General features: G+C 30.7%; 2 protein-coding genes across 12 annotated transcripts; one reads left to right on the forward strand and one right to left on the reverse strand.

The window, feature by feature from the left end:
* The first annotated feature begins 1866 nt into the window (after positions 1–1866).
* On the forward strand, positions 1867–11894 carry LOC111042914. 5 transcript variants are annotated; one of them, XM_022327639.1, is made up of 7 exons: positions 4835–4976; positions 5076–5240; positions 5920–6070; positions 7638–7889; positions 9938–10120; positions 11023–11268; positions 11521–11894. In XM_022327639.1, exons 3-7 carry the CDS (start codon positions 5980–5982, stop codon positions 11538–11540), a joined length of 792 nt encoding a protein of 263 aa, XP_022183331.1. In that variant the 5' UTR covers positions 4835–4976; positions 5076–5240; positions 5920–5979; the 3' UTR covers positions 11541–11894. The 5 variants fall into 5 exon arrangements, with proteins under 5 accessions (XP_022183328.1, XP_022183333.1, XP_022183331.1 ...); XM_022327636.1 differs by lacking the exons at positions 4835–4976; positions 5076–5240 and adding an exon at positions 1867–1996; XM_022327641.1 differs by lacking the exons at positions 4835–4976; positions 5076–5240 and adding an exon at positions 3346–3369.
* A 1711-nt stretch (positions 11895–13605) lies between these two features.
* LOC111042912 (arrestin domain-containing protein 17-like) lies at positions 13606–20054 on the reverse strand. Of its 7 annotated transcripts, XM_022327630.1 has the most exons (8): positions 19918–20054; positions 19738–19839; positions 18532–18735; positions 18343–18456; positions 17949–18151; positions 14593–14775; positions 14352–14531; positions 13606–14287 (listed from the first exon to the last, which is right to left on the reverse strand). In XM_022327630.1, exons 3-8 carry the CDS (start codon positions 18647–18649, stop codon positions 14108–14110), a joined length of 978 nt encoding a protein of 325 aa, XP_022183322.1. In that variant the 5' UTR covers positions 18650–18735; positions 19738–19839; positions 19918–20054; the 3' UTR covers positions 13606–14107. The 7 variants fall into 7 exon arrangements, with proteins under 7 accessions (XP_022183322.1, XP_022183326.1, XP_022183323.1 ...); XM_022327634.1 differs by lacking the exon at positions 19738–19839; XM_022327631.1 differs by lacking the exons at positions 19738–19839; positions 19918–20054 and adding an exon at positions 18902–19690.
* Positions 20055–22416: the final 2362 nt, after the last annotated feature.

Raw genomic sequence — 22416 nt, forward strand, 5'->3', positions numbered from 1 at the left:
AAGTCCGTTCCCCAAACACCGGTTACACGTCTTCGGTATTACATCGATGTTCATCTAGTTCCATGTCGATTAAGATAAAGCTCAAGCTCCAAAAGTATGCCTTTATGAATTAATTTAAACGTTCAATTATTAGGTATTGAAAATCTGAACTCTGGAACAAAATCAGTTCAAATGTAAAAAGAAGCAAGATAGATGTTATACTGGCGTTACTTCGGACCTTCGGGTCAAACAGTTATGAATTTGAATTTTTTTTTTTTACTAATAGCCTAATAAACCTACCTATTTATTGAATTATATACTGATTTAAAACACTGAAACAGTATGCAAGTAGCATCACGCAATATTAAATATTTATAGTAGGTATATACTGTATAAAATGTACACTCGCCTTACAAAAAAAGTGCCATTTTTTTTTAAAAAAAAGGTATCTACAATAATCAATAAAATAAATAATACATAATGAAATTATAAAAATTTAATTCCAAAAATCCAATACCAACATTTATCAGATAGAACTAAAATTTGATATTTAAATTTTACTTTTATTCTTAAGTGAGGACGTAATACAGCGAATCTTTTAAATATAGTTGAAATGTTGTCCGCTAGTCGGAGGTGTTCACTATTCCGAAATTTCAGTTTGAAGAAAGTTTGTAGTTGGTTCCTAAAAAACGTCCGCTACTTGAAGGTCCAAACTACTTAGAAGTGTCCATTGAGGGAGGCTTTACTTTAATAGTAATAATCAACGTAATTTGTATTATCTGCTTGCAATAATATATTCTGTAATAACATAATTATGTATATATAATATTTTGTTTTTTAGACTTTAAAGTACAAAATATAATATTCCATAATATCTACATATTTACAATGATGCAAGTTTTACCATTTCTCTATTTTGATCAACTAAAAATACAATAACACAAATACACAATAGTACAATAGTACTTTTATTGAACTACGATTTAAATTAATTTAAAAAATATTAAAACAAAATATTATATTATACAAAATTATAATAGCAAAAATAAACCTTTTACCTTAGTCAGAATATGATATTATAATAAAGGATATAAATAAAGGAACCAAGCCACATAAAAAAAAACATATACCAAGATTTATAATTATATTATACTCAGATGTACTCTTGGGCAATATACTATTGAAATTAAACTAATAATAGTTAACAAATTATCATACAATTAGAGGGAAATTTAATTTTTCAGAATGATTGAAGTTTGAAAATGATATACCTCATTAGTAATTATTTTATCCTAAGTTTAGGATATCATCTATTTACCATATTGTTGCCATTATTTGATAATAACAACCTAATTTAAATTTATTTCTGAAACGTTTCTGATTTTGAGTTCCAAAAACCTCAAAAATAAGGACTAACAATAATTATTTCCAAACTAATCAAACAAACCTAACTACCTAATATTTTAAAAATATCCATAATTTACTTATCAAAATAAAATATATTAATGCAATATTATTTAGTTTGGTAACAAAAAAGGTAGGTAGTAGACAATATTTTCTGTGTTTTTTTTTTCCAAAATTTACAAAGGTACAAAGATGTTCTTCACATACAGTCGTCTTAACTGCCTCGATCTCCACATTTGGCTTGATCGACTCACCGGACACACATTTATTTATTTTTTACACTCTTCTTTTTTTTCTACGTCCGGATCTGTGCTTTTGCAAGTGGCCGCATGTGCGTGCAATTTTAATCGTCGACCCAGGGTCACAGAGATACTTCATAAATGAACGTCTTATGATAAGCCAAAAAAAAGTGACCATTTAGTTTTTTTTTAACAATATTAATACATATACACTCGCCCAAGTATTGTTTGGGGGCCGAGTGGGAGGCGCGTTTCGTCAGATCCGAGCTTTATCTATTTCTAGCGGGACCTCATGACGGCGACCGAAAAAACGTACCATCCGTTATAATTCAGTGGCGCGAAGGGACCGGCTCAAGCAACAAGACGGTTATCAGGTAAATAACACAATATTTATAATAAAACTTGTATTTATTTTTTCCCCATCCTATAATAACGCCTCACTTACGTATTATTATTATTAATTATTTTTCATAGTATTTTTTTTCCTATTTATAACAGCTTTAAATGATTTTATTGTTTCATATTTTATATTATTTTAAAACACATAATACAGTCGAGTTACTTGCACCTCGATCATAATTTTTTTTTCTTGCCCTTTGAAGTGTTTTTAAGTTGTGCTTGAGGTATATAACTCGAAAAATACATAACGCATAAGTCAAAATTCTTTATATTCCCCTTGAAATTCTAGTTAGCGAGATTTGACTGTATGTATAGGTGTATTGATTTAAATTTTATATTCTGGATAATAGTTATTGTTTTTTATTAATTTTTTTTTTAAATCGAGGTTTATTTTGTTAATTTAAACAATTTATGGAAGAAATAAATAAGTTCCTCTTAAAATTGTAATGGTTAAACATTATTATAATTCGATTAAGTTCAAATTAATATAAATTTAAAAATGTAATAAAATTAATAATAATGTCGGAACATTCAGATTACCTATTAATTTAGAATAAGCCGTCATAGTCATAGTTTATAATTAACAATAATTACTTGGAATTAAAAAAATAATTATATTAGTACGCTTACGATCTACATATAGTTAATAATTAAATCTCAAAACATAAATAAAACCTAACACTTCAAAATATCAAGCAATACAATTAATAGTCAATGAAATGTTTACACGTCAGAAAAGACAGTATAAATAATGATTTAAAACAATGTAGTAAAAAATTTAACGCGAAACGACGGTACGATACAATCGTTGATTTTATAATTGGTCTAATCGAAAAATATTTAAAGTTTCGTTTCTTGAATTCATCTTATAACAATAATAATACATCTATACAAGTCGTGTAAAAATTGTTTAATAATATTTTCTTTCCATTAACCATACATACGAGCATAGCCTAGTTGGCGGACTTTCAGTAAAATACAATTCGGGTTTTCCCTTTTTCGGTCAGTGGGCTTTCGGTCTGTTTGATTGTGTGTCCGAAATAAGCGAAGTGCAAACGAACGGTGGTTGGCCCGGATTCCTCGGGTTTATTATAAGTCTTGGCCACCATCCATAGTCCGTGTGACGGCGGCAGATTAGTGGTTTGCGGGATGTCTATCTTTAAAGTCTACTAGTTTGCACAATACTAAAGACCGCGAAATGTAAAATACCGACGAGAACTATTATCGTACAATATTAGTATGATAATATTTCAATAATATTATTATTCTTTTTTGACTTTTTAAGTGCAACATGTAACTATAATTTAATCTCTGGCTGATAATTAACTTGATCTGTTATACGTTTTTGGTAAGATAATTTCACTGAATCTACCAAACACAAGATTAGCAAAATAAGATAATAATGTAATGAGTCGTACTGAAGTCTTATCTGAAAAACGTCGTAACCATTGTGTATTAAATATTTTCAATATTTTATTTTAATAATAATATAATATGAACGTCCAAAAGAGTAATAGTGTATACCAACAAAGAGTTGCTTAGAATATAAATGTATCTTAATAATAAATAGTAGAACAACTAATATTGTGCATAATAAAATATTAACAGTATTTTTAAATATGAATATGATATCTTAAACCCTATAAATATGTGAACAATTTATTACCTATTCAAAATTTAAACATAACAATTATTAACCATCGATAATATGACTCAATAAACTTTGGGAGTGTAAAATTGTTGGTACGTAATTGTTACCTATCGCATACAATTATTGTAAATCAAATTTTAAATAAATAATTCGACAAGCTATATACAGTACAAGTATTAGTATTAGTTAAATTGCTGAAAAAAATAAAAAATGGTTTGAAGGTTCCTCGCTTATTCGTGTGCGTTGTGGAGGCAAACTATCGTATACATTCATGGTCAAATACGATGGATTTCGCTTTCAGATTTTGTAAAAACGTACTCGAGAACCCTAAAAAAACTCATAACCGTCCTTAGACAAAATAATATAAATGGGTCTCGGCTGAACACGGGGCTACTGGCCTAACCTTTCTCAAGGAAAATACTTGACCCGGTGCCAATGCTCAACGTCTATTTGTACACAAGTCCAAAAAACCATCATTTGGCTTCGAATTTACGCATGCATCAGTCAATAGCCCGTTGAATAATTGCATAATCTTAAAAGATGTTCTAATTATAATGAAATTTAATTGCTTTTCCAGACAGTAAAATTCGTTATCACCATATTATTGTTAAGTTCATATCCAATAAGTTAACTGTTAAAATATTGATATAATATAAATTTAGGTAGGGATTTATTTTTTTAATATCAAAAGATGGATCTATTATTATTACACTCCGAGATATACGCGTTTGTAAATAACACAACCTCGGTCGATAACTATAATGCCTAATAATAATATTATATCATATAGCAGCCGTCAACAGCTTATTATTATTGTTATACTTTTATTTTCGAATAAAAAACAAAGTCGTTCTTCTCATCTGCAACATCCGTTGATCTTGGAATTTACGGGAAAGCGAATAACAACCAGAAAAGAAATCAAAATAATAATAATAATAGAGCAAAATACATCAAGGTCAAATGGCCAATAAACAGGCGTCACTTTTAAAGATGCGTGCAAATTACGGTATAATAATAGAGCAGGCTGGGGCGGTGTATGCCAAAAAAAGCCCACGGAAAACTGTCGTGTAGCCCCCAACGGTTTCCAGATGCCAATTCTGCACTTGAGTTTCGTTTCTCCCTCCAATCTCACGCAATATTTATCATAACGAACACTAATTTATAAATACTATTCGGCCAAAACAACAATACGTGCGTAGTTCGGGAAAAGCCGATGATAGTATCATTTAAATAGGAATCTTCAGTATACTTGGAACTTGCGTGGTCGACTGGTGTGGTACATTTATCAGACTCACTTACAACAGGTAACCGACTTAACATTTGAAACGGAATTATTTTTCATACCGTTCATAATATTTTATTATCATCTCTCGACATCCAAACAAATTTAAATATTGTTTCAGTTTTAATCGGTTTTGATGTAAAATGCATTGGAAGTTTACGTAACTAACAATACTCACATTCGACAAAATATTTAATCTACCAATAAAACAATAATTACAATAATATTTTTCCAATACGCTGCGGGATACGAGTGGAATTGTGTTGACACTTCTAAATAATTTAAAGTAATTTTTAATTTGCAATAATAAATTATTAATTTGAAATTAAACTTTATGTTTTGTATACAAAATATCATGGTGACCACGCTGTCGTGACCAGAAGTGCCGTTTAAACTCGTTGATCAAACCAAATAAATCTACAGTGACTTCATATTATTTTTTATCTTCATCACTTATTAACTTCAATGCTATTAAACACAAAATATAAGTTCAAAAATATTTTATAGTTTATTACTACTGTAGAGTGCTTACAGTTAAAACTTGTCTTCGATTTTATGGAAACAATTTTTTTTTTTTAGAAATAGTTCGAACTCTATAAACGCCAATATAAACTCGGTGCAAAACGTAGTACAAGTATATTGAACACTCAAATTGAGTTCTTAATACCGACGCGTTTTCTAAATGTCATCCAAAGAAGTGTACAGTAGTTGCAGACAAAGTGTTTCTACAATTGACCGTTCAAACCCTGCGTTATTCGTTTTAAACTGTAAATCGACTGCGCGCCATACTCCTGTTTCACTGTAATTGTGTGTCGGTCACACGATGGCTTACCCTCGTCACATCCTCCAGATTGAAGAGGGTCACAAACTCACAACACCTTCCTACAATACATATAATATGTATATATATATATATATATATACGTCTAAAAGTAAAGACATGTCTTTTTTTCTTCTGTTTACAGGAAGTCTCTCGTTTTTAATTCATTACACCGTAGCCACAAGTCAATCACAAGAACACGAAAATGTTGAAACAACACCTTGACATGATCGGCAGGAACGAACCCATCCAGAGGAAAGCCAGATTCTGGCAATCCTACGTCAGAGCATTAAAAGGTATGTGTAATGTATGATATTATTATTATGGTTAGGAGGCCGTCGTACAATTTTTTTTTTCATTGTTATATTCTGTCCGCTCGTCTGGCTCATTCAATTTCACATGAATAATAAAAAAAGTTCTACTTTCGACAGTTTTTCTGATCGTATGCGTGTTTTGAGACATTCGGCGTGTAATTCAAGTTATTTCTGGTGGTCGTTATATTCTGACCGACTAAAAACAAACAACGACAGACAGTTAAATTTATTATCAGTAGAAACTTGGATGACTCGGCTTAAATAGTACCTACATTGAGCACGTTGCAGTAAAGACCATTTTGTTGTAAAACCATTTTCACGTTGTCACAACAACTCGTAGGCGTCTTTAATTGGAACGTTTTTTTTATTTTAAAATAGATTTTCGACATCGTTAAAACACTGTACCGCGTCCATTCGAATAAAACTAGGCTAATACATATTTTATGTCGTCTTATTATGATTATTATTTTTAATTTAATTTATAATATTAATTGAATTACAATTCACGAAAATTATAGGTGTATGTAAGTAAAACAATGTGAGCCAAATGTTCGTAACGGTACATTTAGTGATAATTCAATTTTTATTCGAAACAATTTTGATTTTAATATACGAATCAACTTACTGAAGACGAAATGCTCAATAAAATCTATTTATATCCATTTAACTGTGTAGCATCGCTCGCCGGGGTACTATTTTATTAACAACGCATTCCGGTACGAATAATTAAATAACTACGCTTTTGATTTGAATAACTGTTCCCTAGACGTCCTTATGATCGGCAACTAAACGTACACAAATGAATATCTATTGTACGATAAAAGGATTTCAATAGAGTTTCGACAATCCAATAATAAATGCAAATCGCTGGCCATTTGGATGTAAACGCTTGTTTTAATCAAATCCGCAGTCGTTTTTCTGCTTTAACTATATTGGGTCAACATATTATAATATATAACATTTCCATCGATTGCGCCAATATTAGAGGTAGTTTTAAGAGGGGCAGAAGCCTAGTCCTAAATTTAATTTTTCGTTTTAAACTCGGCCCGATAATTTTAAAATATAATAAGCACAACATAATTAATTAATCTTAAAATAATAAATAGGTAACGTTTAATTCCCCTCTATTTATAGTAGATCCCTTACTTACAACCACTTAGGATGGGAACTTTCTAGAATTTGTACACCACTCGACCCCAAACAACAATATCATACTTATCGACTGACTACATGATCTTAAATATTATTATTTAAGACGTTACGTGCCTAAATATGTATATTTTTTAAATACATTATTTTATTTGCAAATAATAATGCAAATTATATTTTTAACTTTAGATTTAATAATAATATTGAAAAGAGTTGCCTAGAGTTTTTTTAAAAATTGTATTAAATGTTTATTATATTTTAATCTTTTTTCGGGGAAAACATCCTAAGACGGGGGAAATGTTCACTAGTCGGGGGGAGTGAGTCCAGGGGAAATGTGCTAATGTCAATCACATTTCGGCGTTCTAACAATATGGTTTCTGTTTTTCCCTTACGCAAACAGGATCCGACGACATGAGGGCACCGGAAATCACACACTACCACACACCCGGCAGGGGAGTGTTCAGGCCCATCTTGAGCGCCGACTACCCGACATGGCCCAGCTACAAGTCCATCTACGACGACCCAAAGCACCCGTCCGACAGAATCAACACACCGGGATACCGTTACCTGCCAATCTCCAGAGACACATACGGCATTTCGCCCAGGAACATTTACCCGCACAACTACCACTCCGATCGCTACCCTTCATACGGTACGTACTGATGACGACGTCGCCGAACACGCAAACCACCGCTATATAATATAATAATATAATATGTACCGCTATAATAATAATAATAATAATAATAATAATAATAATACTATTTCTACAGAAGCTATATATAATATTATTATAATCTCTGTACACAACCAACAATCTAATCAACAGCAATAATATTAATAATAGTAATAATAATAGGGCATGATAGGTAGGTACGACATTGATCACATTTCATTTTTATTTCTGCAAACGATTTTCGAAAAATATTGCAAATGTCCCGTGCCGTCACGTGCCGCCAAAGCGAGAATACTGATATATTATAATATTATGTTTATATTTTGTTTATTGTTATTTTTGTTATCGCGGAATTTCTATATTTGTATACCCCACTTTGGCACGCGTCACGTCCGGCCATTGCAGTTTTGTCCACACTTTCTTCGTCCATTTTACACCAGCCCTACCCATCGATCGGTGTAATAATAACAACTACTGTAATACTGCGAACGACCGAGATCGCCATTCAATAATGGCATAAAATTCCGTACACGTTACGAATTCTATTTCAAAACGTCCGTTGAATGCTAGGCACCGAGACAATCATTATTATATTATATCATATATTATACATCTTTATATGAAAAGGCAATCTCTTTTGTTTTTGTTTTTTGTTTTTTTTTTTCATTAAAATTACGGTAAATTTATTAATTTATTATAATTATTTAGATATCGCTTAGACAGACGTATAGGTGTTATCAGAAATAAATATTGTAGCGTATATTGATAAACTATATATTATTTTATACTCCAAAAGTATAATACTGTTACCGAATTCTGTTTTGTATTATGTATACAATATTGTTGTTGTTGCCTTTATTATAATTTTTTGTTTATATGATTTAATTATTTTTTTGAAATATAATTACTTACTATTTAAATATTTTGTTTCGCTATATTTTTGAAAACCCGTCACGCATGAATAAGAAAAAAAAGGCACCAAGTACCAAACGTGCAGTACTTATGTCCAATAAAACATCATTCGATGATGTAAATAAAAAATTCTTACAGAAAAAAACAAAGATCATTATATGTACCAATATAATAATAATAATTAATAATTATTATTATTACGTTCAAACAATGGTTTTACTAAAGCTTCTTAAAGCCCGCTACTGCTTGGGTTCACAGAAAGTAATAACGTGATCTAACTTAATAATTGATTGAATGGTAATTTATTTTTGTCATCTAAACACGCAATCTAAACCCAAAGAAGCTTTCACACCATGTATTTATTAACTACGAACCATTTTAAGCTTAATCGATGCGAGTGAGTACATACATAATATAACAAATCAATACCGCTAAGGGACGGATGCCTAAAGCTGCCACTAGCTGTCGGTAAGTATGTAAAATATTATTAATTTATAACATAACACAGTGGCGTATCCAGGATTTTGCTAGAGCCGCTGATAGTTATTGGATATTGTTACCTAGCAGTTAGGGATAGCATATGCCGAAAACGGGGGGTGAGGTGGTTGGTGTACTAAGCCCTCCCACCAAATATTCAGTTTATTAATTGTGTGGGATCGAAGCTCCCGCTCACACTGGTGTCAGAAATTTTAATCTCCTCTGAAATGGCTGAAATCCCCTCAGCCTATGAAGGAGAGGCTCACCTGGGATCTCTCAAAGGTTAGGCAACTTTAACTATATGCTGGGTATATACAATTTCAGACATTTGTAGCTACCTTATTCATTCGAATCACAGTTTTAATGTATGGTTACGTCTTACGCTTAGTACTTTCACAGAACACTTAAAAATCATTTTTTAGTTGTCCTGAAATTTCGGGATGGCCTGCAGCTCTCTCACCTCCTGGTTACGCCACTGACATAACAATATAATTCCCAATATAGTTTCCGTCGATAACATACATTATAATAATGTCTCTTACGCACTCTGCCTATACACATTATTTAATAACCAACCTAAGTCCTAACGAGTGCGATAAATGATAATAACGTGGACTTATTATATCCGTGTTCAGATCACTATCACAGCGAACCGTACAAAGCGTTACAAGACTGGACAGATCATTTGGATCGCATGGCAGAACTTAACAAAATATTCCCCGGAGACCACCCGGCGTACTACGAACCAAAGAAACCCTTACCGCTACCGGAGAGACGAGCAACATCCCTACCGCCCGTCAGAGGTTACAACTTTTCAGGTAACGTTATCCGAAACTGTCATACTAAGTACTGAGTATATTATACTACAGTACCAGTAATATAATGGGTATACCTACTAATTATTAATTTCGCTCAGGATGTAAAAAAAAGCCCGACATGAGCTTTGGAGGTGTTATAAATCGTTGCATTGGAAAAACATTTCTGAACCATGAACCGGGTAAAACAGAGATCACTGACATTTCATTAACAACAAATTTTGAAAGTTAAATTTTAAAAGCAGAAATGAACATTTAAACCTGATAGAATCCAAGCGGAATGTAAAAACTAAAATATTATTTTGTCGTCTTATCTCTGTCCCAAGTAATAACATAATATTATAGTGATATAGTAAGCAGAGATCATAGGTTAGGTGCACGTGAAATAAGATCATAGATATTACACTTTCTATAGTGTTGGTGAAAACATAATATTATTATAAACAGCGATAAAAAGGCTTAATGAGATATTCATTACAATGTAACACGCAGTTTATCAAACAGGCTTTAACGCATATTATATTGTTCGACTATTAAATACGTATAGTACTATAGTAAATTAGATATTAACGACGGGAAACACGTTTTGAACACAATGAGCGTTTTTGTGTCAAAAAAATATTGCTGTCAAAAAAAAAGATATACATCGTTAAGGCGTACGACCATTTATGCATTCGTCGTCAGTTGTTCGAATAAGTATACTAGACGATTCATTTAACTCGAGACACTCGTTGTTTAAAAAAAGTAAAAACTATTATCGTTTTATGAAAGATTTGTTTTTCATCACGGCCCAAGGAAAGTCCCAGGCACAAACGAAATTTGACCAGCGAAACTTTGAGCCCTGCATAATCTGTATTGTATAACAATAATATGTGGTTTTTAATTTTGTTGTTGTTCTACAACAGGTTTACCTATTTACTCGACCGGTGGCGTTAAGAGACGACCACTGTCCGAGTTGTTCGAGCCGAGTGTGTACACACCGAGGTCCAGATACGTCCGGGACCCATGGTGGTGGGAATACCCACATCTGAAACCATTCACTCCGGTTAGTTCATCGTACAGGCCACCCGCAAAATCTTATCTGAGGAACAGTTACTTGTCACCGGTGAAAAGGACCTACTTGTGGGGACACCATCCCATCAGGCCGTTCAGTGAGTCTTAATGAAAAGATATTGTTGCTTATTAGATTTATATAATTCGTATTGAATTATTCACAGCGATTAGTTTGTTACCCACGATAGACTAACCAACCAATATTTAAATTATATGCCCTGCGTTATTATTATTAATATTATTTAAATATATAATGACATCGAACAGTACGCATACGGAGTACATTATTTATTCCAATAATGAAAGTGTAGAAACATTTCTATAATGGTCGCTCTGTGTTTATTTTTCAGCTCCGAGCTACTATTATTAAAAACAAAAACAAAAAAAAAAATGTCTCAAAAAAGTACAAACTCTATACCATGGGTCAGCCATCATCGTCTCCATCTACTGATCGAGTTCGCACATGAAACGCCAAGCAAATAACGCAATTATCGTGAGAAGCTGAACAGTCTAAAATGTAATAATTTATTTTTATATACATCACTTCGAAACACTTCAATCCATCAATTGCATTATTTATTATTTATTAAATGTATTGACACACATATTGCGCTTTAATAAATAAACAGAATCCGGAAGTCTGTTTTTAGCGTTTTAATCATTACTCAATAATATACACCACACATATTATATCATCATAAATACATGTTAACATTGTACAAATTATTGGCATGTTAATTACCTCGTATGCGTTTAAAAATAAACCATCTTACATTGAAATAAACGATCACTCACATATTATTTTAATGCAACTAAACGATTATGGCTCCAAAACGTCATCATTATTCAAATTGTACATTCTCATTTGGTCCATTATTTATTTATTGGCTTACATTTCGCAACCCGTACACATATTTCATCGTTCTCTAAACTACTACTGTGAAGTACGATCAAATTTGGAGTCAAAATAAAAACATTACCTTATGATAGATATGTAAGAATACAAAAAGATTGAAGTCTGGAAAGGATAACATAAAAAATAAAAATTTTAATTTAATTTAAATTAATATAAAATGCAATTAGTGTATTCTTAAAATATTGAAAAATGATAGCATATTATACTTAGGTAGTATACATTAATAATAGACCACGTGATTGTAATATTATTATATTACCAACATATTATGACGAGTCTTACAGTGGATGAATCACCACGACCATTAGGTGATGTAGATTGGTATTGATGCTGAATACTCTCCGTGGCTGGTGGAATCCAGATATTCTAACGGCCTCGTGGTGTTGTGTCAATCCTACGACGAGCTGTTTCCATTCAATTATTGAATTTCACATAAGTTACTGCGTAGATGGGATCAAGCCGGCTTAAGAGCACTCGGAGACCAAGGATAATGGGTTATGGGACCATATCAATGCTAAACAAATTACAATCTTGCAGTACTGATCCGAGTTTGAAAATTATAATTCTGCCATATAAATGTAAAAGCTTATAATTAATAATGATATATTAAATTATATTATACCTATTATATAACTGTATGAACAACGTAAAGTTAATCATAGAGTAATAAAAATTAAATTTTAAGTAAAATACAAAAAACAACAATTTTTTATAAAATAACATAATTTAATATCTCAACACTTTTTTACGTACAACATAAAATATAACTTAAATATAATGATTAATGATACAGAATTAACACTTATACAACAATTTTGAATACTTATTAGTTATTATAAGTTATTTTTATAAATTACTACTTCTATTCCATTATGTTTTCAATAAAATAATATAGGTAATTTTAAAGTTAAAATGTTCATGAATATTGCTTAAACATTATAAGTAGGCGTATGTCTTGTATTGATAAAATAACAGAATTTAAAAAAAAAATGTATTATTTAAATTTTAAATTGATATAAATAATCATAGTGTTCTAGTTAATTATTATATTTGTCCAAGTTCAGTGTAAATGTTGGATATAATAATTTCAAGATATAAACAGATTTAGAAGTATTGAAGATAACTTATAGAAGCTTTAACACTTAATTCTTTATGACTTCCGTCTATTTTTCTTTTATTTACTCCACTGTTAGGTATAACAGGTTATAAAAATTGATTTTTAAATACTCTAATGTGCAGTAATGTGTATCTGATTTAATGCACTTTTACTTAATGTTAAATATTAAATTAATTAATGTAAGATAAAAAAATAAACTATTATTATAATTATTGTAGTAACTATCGAATATTTTTATAATTTAATATTGCATTAACTAACGTGAAAAAAAGTATACATAAATATTCTAAATATACGGTAGTCAAAAATACGGTTTGATAAATAATACGGTAGAATATAGATATAATAGGTACGTATACAACTCATTTCAGACGAATACATCATAACATTTTTTTTCTTTAATTTATCATAAGATTTATAGCCGTATAGGAACCTAATATCATCGAAAAAAGTTCAAATTTCCACTTAAATTGTGAGCTACAATCACTGTGAGTTTTTTACGTTCGCTGGGCAATATTGAATCTGCTTCTCTAAGACCAGGTGGAGGGATAGGTATTTCAAATGATTGTTGCATGCAGCATATTAATAGACTGTTAACGACCTAAGTTGAGTTAGTAGAAGTGAACAAGGTTCGATAAGGAAATTCTAGAGTTAAGTGTTGATTCCGGAATTTTGGTTCCAATGTTTTGGACCACATTTTACTTTAATTAATTGGTCGAAGTTATTGGCATGCTGGAAGTGGCTCTCGGTATGCAGATCATTGAATGTGTAATAAACTGATTTGTGGGGAAAAATAGACTCATTCTTTAGACTATCGATTTTAAGTTGCATTATATGATACAGGCCATTGATGGTTACACATAACTACTAGTTGAGTGTGTCCAGGAACCGAAATTAAATTAGCTCAATCTACAAATGGAAAAGAATATGTTGGAACTGATTTATAGGAACAATACTTTTGAATTGTTAGTTGAAAAGCTTGATTATCTTGATGAGGATCGCTAGCTGTTATCAATGGAACATTACCTAACATTACGTTAAAAGCAACTTTTAGTCCTGCAAGAGCTTGGACTCTAGCCTCGACCTATAAACACAAAAATAAAACTCAATTATTTGCTTAAAATGATAATATTATGCTGTATAATTACATGTAGAGTAAACGTTTCAGTTATAACTTTGCAATATTTAAAATCAAGTACCATCAAACTATTTGGAATGTGAATTTGTACCGTGCGTGTTTTTGAAGTGTGTCTATCAGTACCATTTATTACTTTATGAACAATATCCGATTTTCTAGTTGTCTTACACTGAGCGCTTATTTTCCATTTCTAAAAAATAAATTTTAAATCACTTTTTGCCACTGTACCTAAAGTATGAGAAAATAATTACTCTTTCCAGTCTTATTATAACATAATCTACATTCACATTGCTGTTGTTATTTAATTTAACTGTGACCGGTATAGTTTGTCCTGGTACGAAGCCACTATAAGGGATATTGGCTTGCAATTTCATTGAGCCAGATAGAAAGCAACATAAACTGTAAGACTTTTCTTTCAATGCACATTTGGGCTCCTATAAATTGACACGGTAGACATAAATATAAATGATTTTTTAAGAAACTAAAACAACATTTTATTTTATTTTGAAAAATATTGTAAATTTAGTCTATTTGGAAATGTCATATATTTATCAGTCTGACTAGATGACATCGAGTTTCTCGCCAGAATCATTTATTCGGGTTTCGGGTGTTCAAATACCGGAATGAAAAAAATTAAACAAACGTTTGGGTTTTAATAACCGTTTTTGTTTGTAAGTTTTCAGTAGTCTAGACAAAATGTATATTTTTTATTGAAGACTTGGCCCCCAAAAAATTGTTAAACTGAAAAAAAATCTAAAAAGATTATAAATGTTATTAAAAATAAAATATAAATTCTTATCGCAAATGCGTTATATGTGTCATAGACTAAACTCGGTTTATTAATGTACTGTAGTTACATTTTTCGAAGAAATTGCCTGTAAAAACTAAGCCGGCGGATATAAGTTAACTAAAATGTTTAAAATTGGCACGTCATATTATATAGGGGCACTGAGTCCCTAGAGAATAATAATAAAATATAAATTATGATTCTGGGATTTCTAGAAAACTGGTAAGTATAGCAATGAATTATGATGTTCGTTATTAAATTATAACAGGTAATAAAGTTGGTATAAATTACAATTATTAATGTATTGTGACTTATTAGTATTTGGTCACGACTGTCTCATACGTGGTTCATTTATGTTGATAACACGTCTATATTTGTTTTATATTGCTATTGGCTTATATTTTGGTTTTCTTCTTTATATATAAAGAAATAAATTAAATATACATATATTTATTATAATAAATAAATATTTTATATACTAATTGTATAACTTATAAGAAATAACTTAGTATTAGGCAAATTTTTTTAATCGGAATCAATTAATGATTTTATTATATTTTATTTTCAAGAAAACATTTATTGAATTTATCTATAGTAAATTCATTGTAAATGTTTTCCTATTAATAGTATTGTTATTATGAAACAACTAACTACAAAATCGAACTAACCACAAGAATTATATTGTATAGATTACCTATATAGGTTTTGGGTGTTTAATTTTTTAAGGGTTTTTAGGTGTGTTATGGATTCTGGTTAATTTAGGTGCAAGACCTTGGATGATATTTTCAAATATAGTAACCCAGTTTACATTGTTGTAATATAATATAACATATAAAATAATGAACATTTAACGGATAATGTCGAGGATCTTGAGCTTATGTTTCGATGCAATAGAAATATTGAAAAATGTTTATGGCCCATATTATAAATTTCAAAAATTAAAAAAGTGAAACAAGAAAAATAATAAATAAGAAAAATAAATAATCATACAAAATAAAAGTTTATTAAGAAGAATATTTTTTTCTTGTTAAATCAACACCTAACGGCGAACTGTTTTAACAATGCTTACCCTCGTCTTTAGATGACCCTAAGATAATAGATTATCAAGACATAGGTAAAGCATTAATTATTATTCGTTAAAATCGAATCATAGAAGTGACAAATTGTCAGAATCAAAACCCCTGGCAACGAACTCACTACCCGATTGACAACAACAGAACAATTATTTTTCTAACAAACTCAAGTTAATTCTCAAGAAGCATTAAAATCAACTATACACCTGACATATTTAATCTATACCACCTTCGAAATGGTCTCTTTGGAGAAAAACTGAATCTCTTTTAGAGCACAAATTTACCATTCCTCCTCTCCGCTACCTAAACAACAATCTTCCTACCACTGACCAACAAAAGTCAGATCTACTAGGTTACCCATATTGCAAATACCTTTAAACCACACTTTTCCCCTGACGCTACTCATATACTTCAAGTTGATGTATTCAACTTTGATGTTCATCAATTATCGCCTCTGGCCATGGCACTACCACCCTCACCCACAACTCCTGACGAAGTTCTATCAATAGTTCAAAACTCAAGAATAATAAGTCACCCGGTCATGATCTCATTAACAACAAAACAGTCAAAAACTTACCACCAAAAACCATCATTCTACTCACCTACGTCTTTAATGCTATATTTCATCTATCTTATTTCCCATTCACTTGGAAATCAACACTCATTTTAGCTTTACTTAAACCAGGCAAACGACCTGATATGTCCCGAATCATATAGAAAAATCAGTCTACTACTCACGTTTGGAAAAAGTTGTTTTCAAGAAACTTGCTACTATCGCACTCAAACAAAATGCCCAGCCCAGTTTTTGATCCGAGCCAAACATGCAACTTTTCACCAACTCCACCGCGTAGTGAACCACATTGCAACATCTCTAGAAACAAAATAATTATTGCTCAGGGCTTTTTCTTGATGTAGCTCAATCCTTTGACACTGTCTGGCACGACGGTTTATTAATCAAACTTCAAAAAATCTTCAAAGCATCTTATTATCTACTTCAAAAATCATACCTATCTATATAAGAGAACATTCAGAGTCAAATTGAAAACCTCTTTTTTCAGTACACAAAACATTTTAGCCGAAGTCTCCCAAGGAACGACAACGCTCCTTTCCTATACACACTGTTCACAGCTGACATTCCTGCAACAGATAACACCTTATTAGAGACGTCAAAGCCTATGCTTACGACACCGCATCCTGGCATCCAGTCAAGAGCCCCTCAGAGGCCCCTAGTCAAGCGGCCTATTTCAAAACCATCTGAACAGCTTATCCCACTGATTCAAATAGTGGAAAATTAAGATCAACGACTCCAAATCTTCTCATGTCACTTTCTCCCTTCTCCCCGGTGACTATCCTCACATACAATTTAAGAACACAACCATTTCTTAACACAAATTAAGTCAAATATCTGCGTCTACTATTTGGCAGAAGGCTCACCAGGGGCCCCCACCTCAAAACCAAACTCAAACAACTAAATAGCCGCCAATACATCCTCAGGCCTCTAATGAAATCCAATATGTACATCTCTAACCGACTACTACTCTACAAATCCCTACTACAACCTATCTGGTCATAATAAGGAATCGCTCTCTGGGATACCGCTAAACCTTCAAACATGACCATTTATTGTATAGATTGTAAATTTTCACAAAATAAACATTTGAGAAATAAAGGAAATGACAGACGAAAAACACTAAATTTTGTTAAAAAATTAACTGTAATTATTCCAAAGCCAAAATTTTATACTCACAGATAACAGTGGTACATAATTAAGATTTATAGGAGACACAACTATAAACATCGATTGCGTTATTTCATCTGATTTCCATGGTCTACAAATTTTGACTTTTGCTATATAACGTATATATCCATACTTGCAAACAAATGTTGATGGTATAAATGATGGTAAGCGGAAATTGAATGGATAGACATATTTACCGACTTGTGATTCACCTTAGAAATAATGGTAAAATACAAAATAAATAAATACAAAAATATCAGATGAAAATTGCCAGTTTAACTTATATATATTATAAATTGTATAATCATTTTAAAATGGTGAAGCAGATACGTACTAAACTAGTCAAGTAGTAAAGAATTTACTCAAGTTTAAAATAATAATACAATAAATAATTTATATTTACCTTTATCACAAGACAGAGCAATTTCATTTTTTAAATATAATTGCTTTCCAATGTATCGATTGTCCAATTTTGTAAACGAAATCTTACATTTTCCTTTGAATTTAATTGTTACCCCTATAATATTATTCAGTAGTATTCACATACACATGCAATATATTTGAATAAAAAGTAGTTTAATAAATCGCTTACTACTTATTTTCAAAGGGTTTCTACTTAGATACACAACTCTGCCGGTAATGATTTGGCCGGGCATAAATATTGCTGTTGGTTTGTCAAAAATTAGAAGTGCATTTTCATCCACACTCATGTTAATTTCTAACCGATATTAGATATTTTGAATATTTGATATATTCGGTAAAAGTCAACTGCTTGACTGATGACTATGACTGTGGTCTATATTACAATAAAAATAATGAGTTATTGGAAATTGGAATCATCCGATCAAGATAGGCATGACTGTATCATATTATTTGCTATTAAAATATTTAAGTTGATTAATTTACATATAGGTAGTTATGACCAGCTAATTAAAGGTAATGGATATTAAATTCTGGTTTACTTTGTTTAGACCATAATATATTAGCTAGGTAGGTAGAATAATATAAGTGATGATTCGCGCCGACACAATAAACAATATAATTTAAGAAAAGAGTGGCCCCCAATTTAATTTAACAATTAATGTATATGAATAGGGCCTTCTAGCGCTCACAATTGTAAAAAAAAAAAACAATAATACTTTTTAATATTTCAGTAACGAAAAATGAATTGTACGTATAGTTTTGCACACGCAATTACCTACCGACTCGGCAACGTCCGATATACGACGAAATCGGCCGGCCGTGTTAAAATGATATTATTCGAGTAGCCAACGTGGTAACGTCCGATAACGCGTCGATGAGGTAACGTGCGATAACATCTACATACCTATTTTATTACTCACAAGACACATTATTCAATAATAATATATTATCGAAAATAAAACATTAAAAAAAAATTGACTATTGTGTGTATGCTACCAGCAATAATTCCTCCTTGACCGATAATATACATTCATTATACCTATTACAATTATTCAACGCTGCGTGGAGGCGGAAACAATTACTATTTACTACAAGTAAAACTTACACTGAACTTGTATTTCATTCAAATTACTTTGACTAATCATAATGATTTTTATCAACATTCGCTGAATAAAATCTAAAAACTAGAAAATGTCACCAAAACATCGCAGGAGGATAATTACATCACTATACAACTAAATAACCAGTGTCATCGAAATAAGTAGAAACAAAATTGTGACAATACAGTTATGCTTTTTTTTAAATTATATTGAAAGAACATAATATTAAATACATGGTTTCTAATTCTTAACTAAATAAAAGATTTTTAACTCACCCAGTAAAAAATAATAACAATAATATGTATTATTTTAGTTTATTATTCTTGAAAAAATGTATATTATGCTAATATTACAAATTAATGTCCGGTACCGGTGCTCTAAGAAAAACATGTGTAAAATTATAAAATATTGTACAACCTATAGCCATATTTTATATAATTAGTATTTATTCTTACCGTGTGGAGTGTATTATGTAGTAACTACAATATAAATTCGATGGATTCGCGTTGGCGACAAAAATAATAATGCTGCACACTGCACAATGTAAGATATAGTTTACACGTTATATAACATTTATAATGCCTACTCAGTATTTCATATTGGCGCATGGACGTAGGTAGAAAATCGAAACACGGCGATAAGAAATCGTTATTTTTCAAGTGTGCGCAGTACGCAGATAAAAAACAAATTATAAGATTATTAATTCATTATCATCAATTATTTTCAATGTCCATAATATTATGCAAATTCAATGCTCAGCGAGCGACACCGACACGACGATGTAGAAATATGGCAGTGATATCGGCTTTACAATGATGTATGGATTTTTTTCTGTAACTCTCATCGCCATTTGAAACAGACTAATACACTTTATGGAATTTTATTTGGACCTCGTATAAGAAGTAATCATGATGTGTATGGAAATTTTTTTAGCAGGAGCCTATATCTACTCGATTACATTCCGTCAGGTTACATTTTCAACTACAAAATAATTTACACGCTTTTGTTATTTTAGTGAAAACCTTTTTTACTCGATCACAAAAAGTTTATCGTGATAAATCGTAAATAAGTTGAGCAAAAGTAGAAAATTTCAAATGTCTGCGCAGTACAAAAATTGCCAAATAATTTGAAAAATACAACATGTAAAAAGAACTTTAATATCAATATTTGGAATAATATTGAAGTCTAAAATCAAAACACTAATCATTGTAAATCATTCATCTCTGAGCTGTGAATTTGAGACTAATTAAATATTTGGAGGTTATGAAAACTTAATTCAACTGGGATGAGGTAAAAACAATATTTAACGATTTAAAATACTTGTCAATGATAGTCATCAGAAATACATGAAGTAAGTTTTAGTTTATAAAATTGTCATTAAAAAGTAGGTGGATTTTTCTTTTTGATAGATGAACACCTGTTACGATTTTTGGACAGTGGCTCAACTATACCTCTAAAACGTGGGGTGCTAAATCTGTGAATTGCATCACAGAGTTGTGTGGTGGGGGGGGGGGAATCTCCCCACAAACCCCTGCACATAAACCTACAATAATAGATAAATCAAAACTTTAAAATACATATTGACACACTTCACATAAATAAAAGAAAAGAAATTAATAATACTCTTATTTTACTACAATATCAATAACATATCGGTACATTTTATTTTCATAATCTTGCTAATAAATAACTAAGACATCACACATTTTTAAATCAGCATAATTTTTCTGAGTTTCGAGCAGTATTCATTCAAAATAGTTTCGTTATTTAGCTGATTTAATAAATCTTTTTCAATATTCAGCAACGATAAATTAGTAAACCTTTGCTGAAGCATGCTTGATCTTAGCCAGTTTTTTATCCGCTGCAATATTGTCGAAAAACGTCTAACTAAAGGTGGGTGGGCATAGGACAATTCTCAAGGGAAACAACATTTTAATTTATCAATCTATTATAATATATAATTTAATAATAACTAATAAATTATTAAATTATAATTTATAAATCTATTTTTTTAAATAGTTTTCACTTTTCTATTTTCAACTCTAATCTCTACTCTCTAGTAATTATAAAATTACTTAATATTATAAATTACAATTCTTATAAAGTTATAAATAATACCTTTATTTATAATAATATACAAATACAATGAACATCCAGTTTCCGTATTTCTTTATTAAATATGTATAATTATAATTATATATAAATCTGTGATCATAAAATAAAATATTATGGTGATATACACACACACACACATATACATGGAGTATTTGTGGCAATACATAATATTTTAAGAATTGATAACTATCCATAGAATAGAAACGAAAAAAAGTGTTGTTATTTATAGCTGATAACCTGATTTGACAAACTATAAATAGTAAATAAACCAATTTTTCATTAACAAATTATAGATTCTGATCATAGTAAACAATTTTCCAAGATTTTTGACATTTTACAGGGGGGCATGTCCCTCGCTTGCTTTCCCCCATATGGGAGCGCCCTTGGTTCAAACTCAAAGTCTCGACAAATACTACAAATTTTCGCCATGGTAAACCGACAGAGCGCGTAACGAATATAGTCTACAGTAATAAAACAACGATGTGCCTAGTAAGTTTTTAAAAAAATATAAAATTAAAAATAGCAACTTAAATAATATTTAGTTGAATTTAAGTTAAAATTAATTTAATTTGTTATACACCAATATTACATTATACCACAATTTTAACTTTTCTTAAAACGACTAAACTTTATAAAATTCTATAATTGTATAAGTCTTTTTTGCTGTTTTTTCTTTTTCTACATTCTGCAAACCAATAATCATATTTTAATATAAAAAATTATTGTTTAGTTGTCCTGACATTTCGAGATGGCCTCCAGCTCCCTCACCCCATCCCAGTTACGCCACTGACAACAATATAATTTCCAATACATTTTCCATCGAAAACATGCATTATAAT

The sequence above is a fragment of the Myzus persicae genome, unplaced genomic scaffold, assembly GCF_001856785.1.
Source record: "Myzus persicae strain clone G006 unplaced genomic scaffold, MPER_G0061.0, whole genome shotgun sequence".
Taxonomy (NCBI): domain Eukaryota; kingdom Metazoa; phylum Arthropoda; class Insecta; order Hemiptera; family Aphididae; genus Myzus; species Myzus persicae.

Coding starts and splice junctions, on each gene's coding strand:
- LOC111042914 (XM_022327636.1), top strand. CDS start 5,980: ATGTTGAAACAACACCTTGACATGATCGGCAGGAACGAACCCATCCAG. Junction 7,890..9,937: donor CGATCGCTACCCTTCATACG/GTACGTACTGAT, acceptor ATCCGTGTTCAG/ATCACTATCACAGCGAACCG. Junction 11,269..11,520: donor CCATCCCATCAGGCCGTTCA/GTGAGTCTTAAT, acceptor TTTATTTTTCAG/CTCCGAGCTACTATTATTAA.
- LOC111042912 (XM_022327634.1), bottom strand. CDS start 18,649: ATGAGTGTGGATGAAAATGCACTTCTAATTTTTGACAAACCAACAGCA. Junction 18,457..18,531: donor AAACCCTTTGAAAATAAGTA/GTAAGCGATTTA, acceptor ATAATATTATAG/GGGTAACAATTAAATTCAAA. Junction 14,288..14,351: donor CTGAAACGTTTACTCTACAT/GTAATTATACAG, acceptor TTGTGTTTATAG/GTCGAGGCTAGAGTCCAAGC.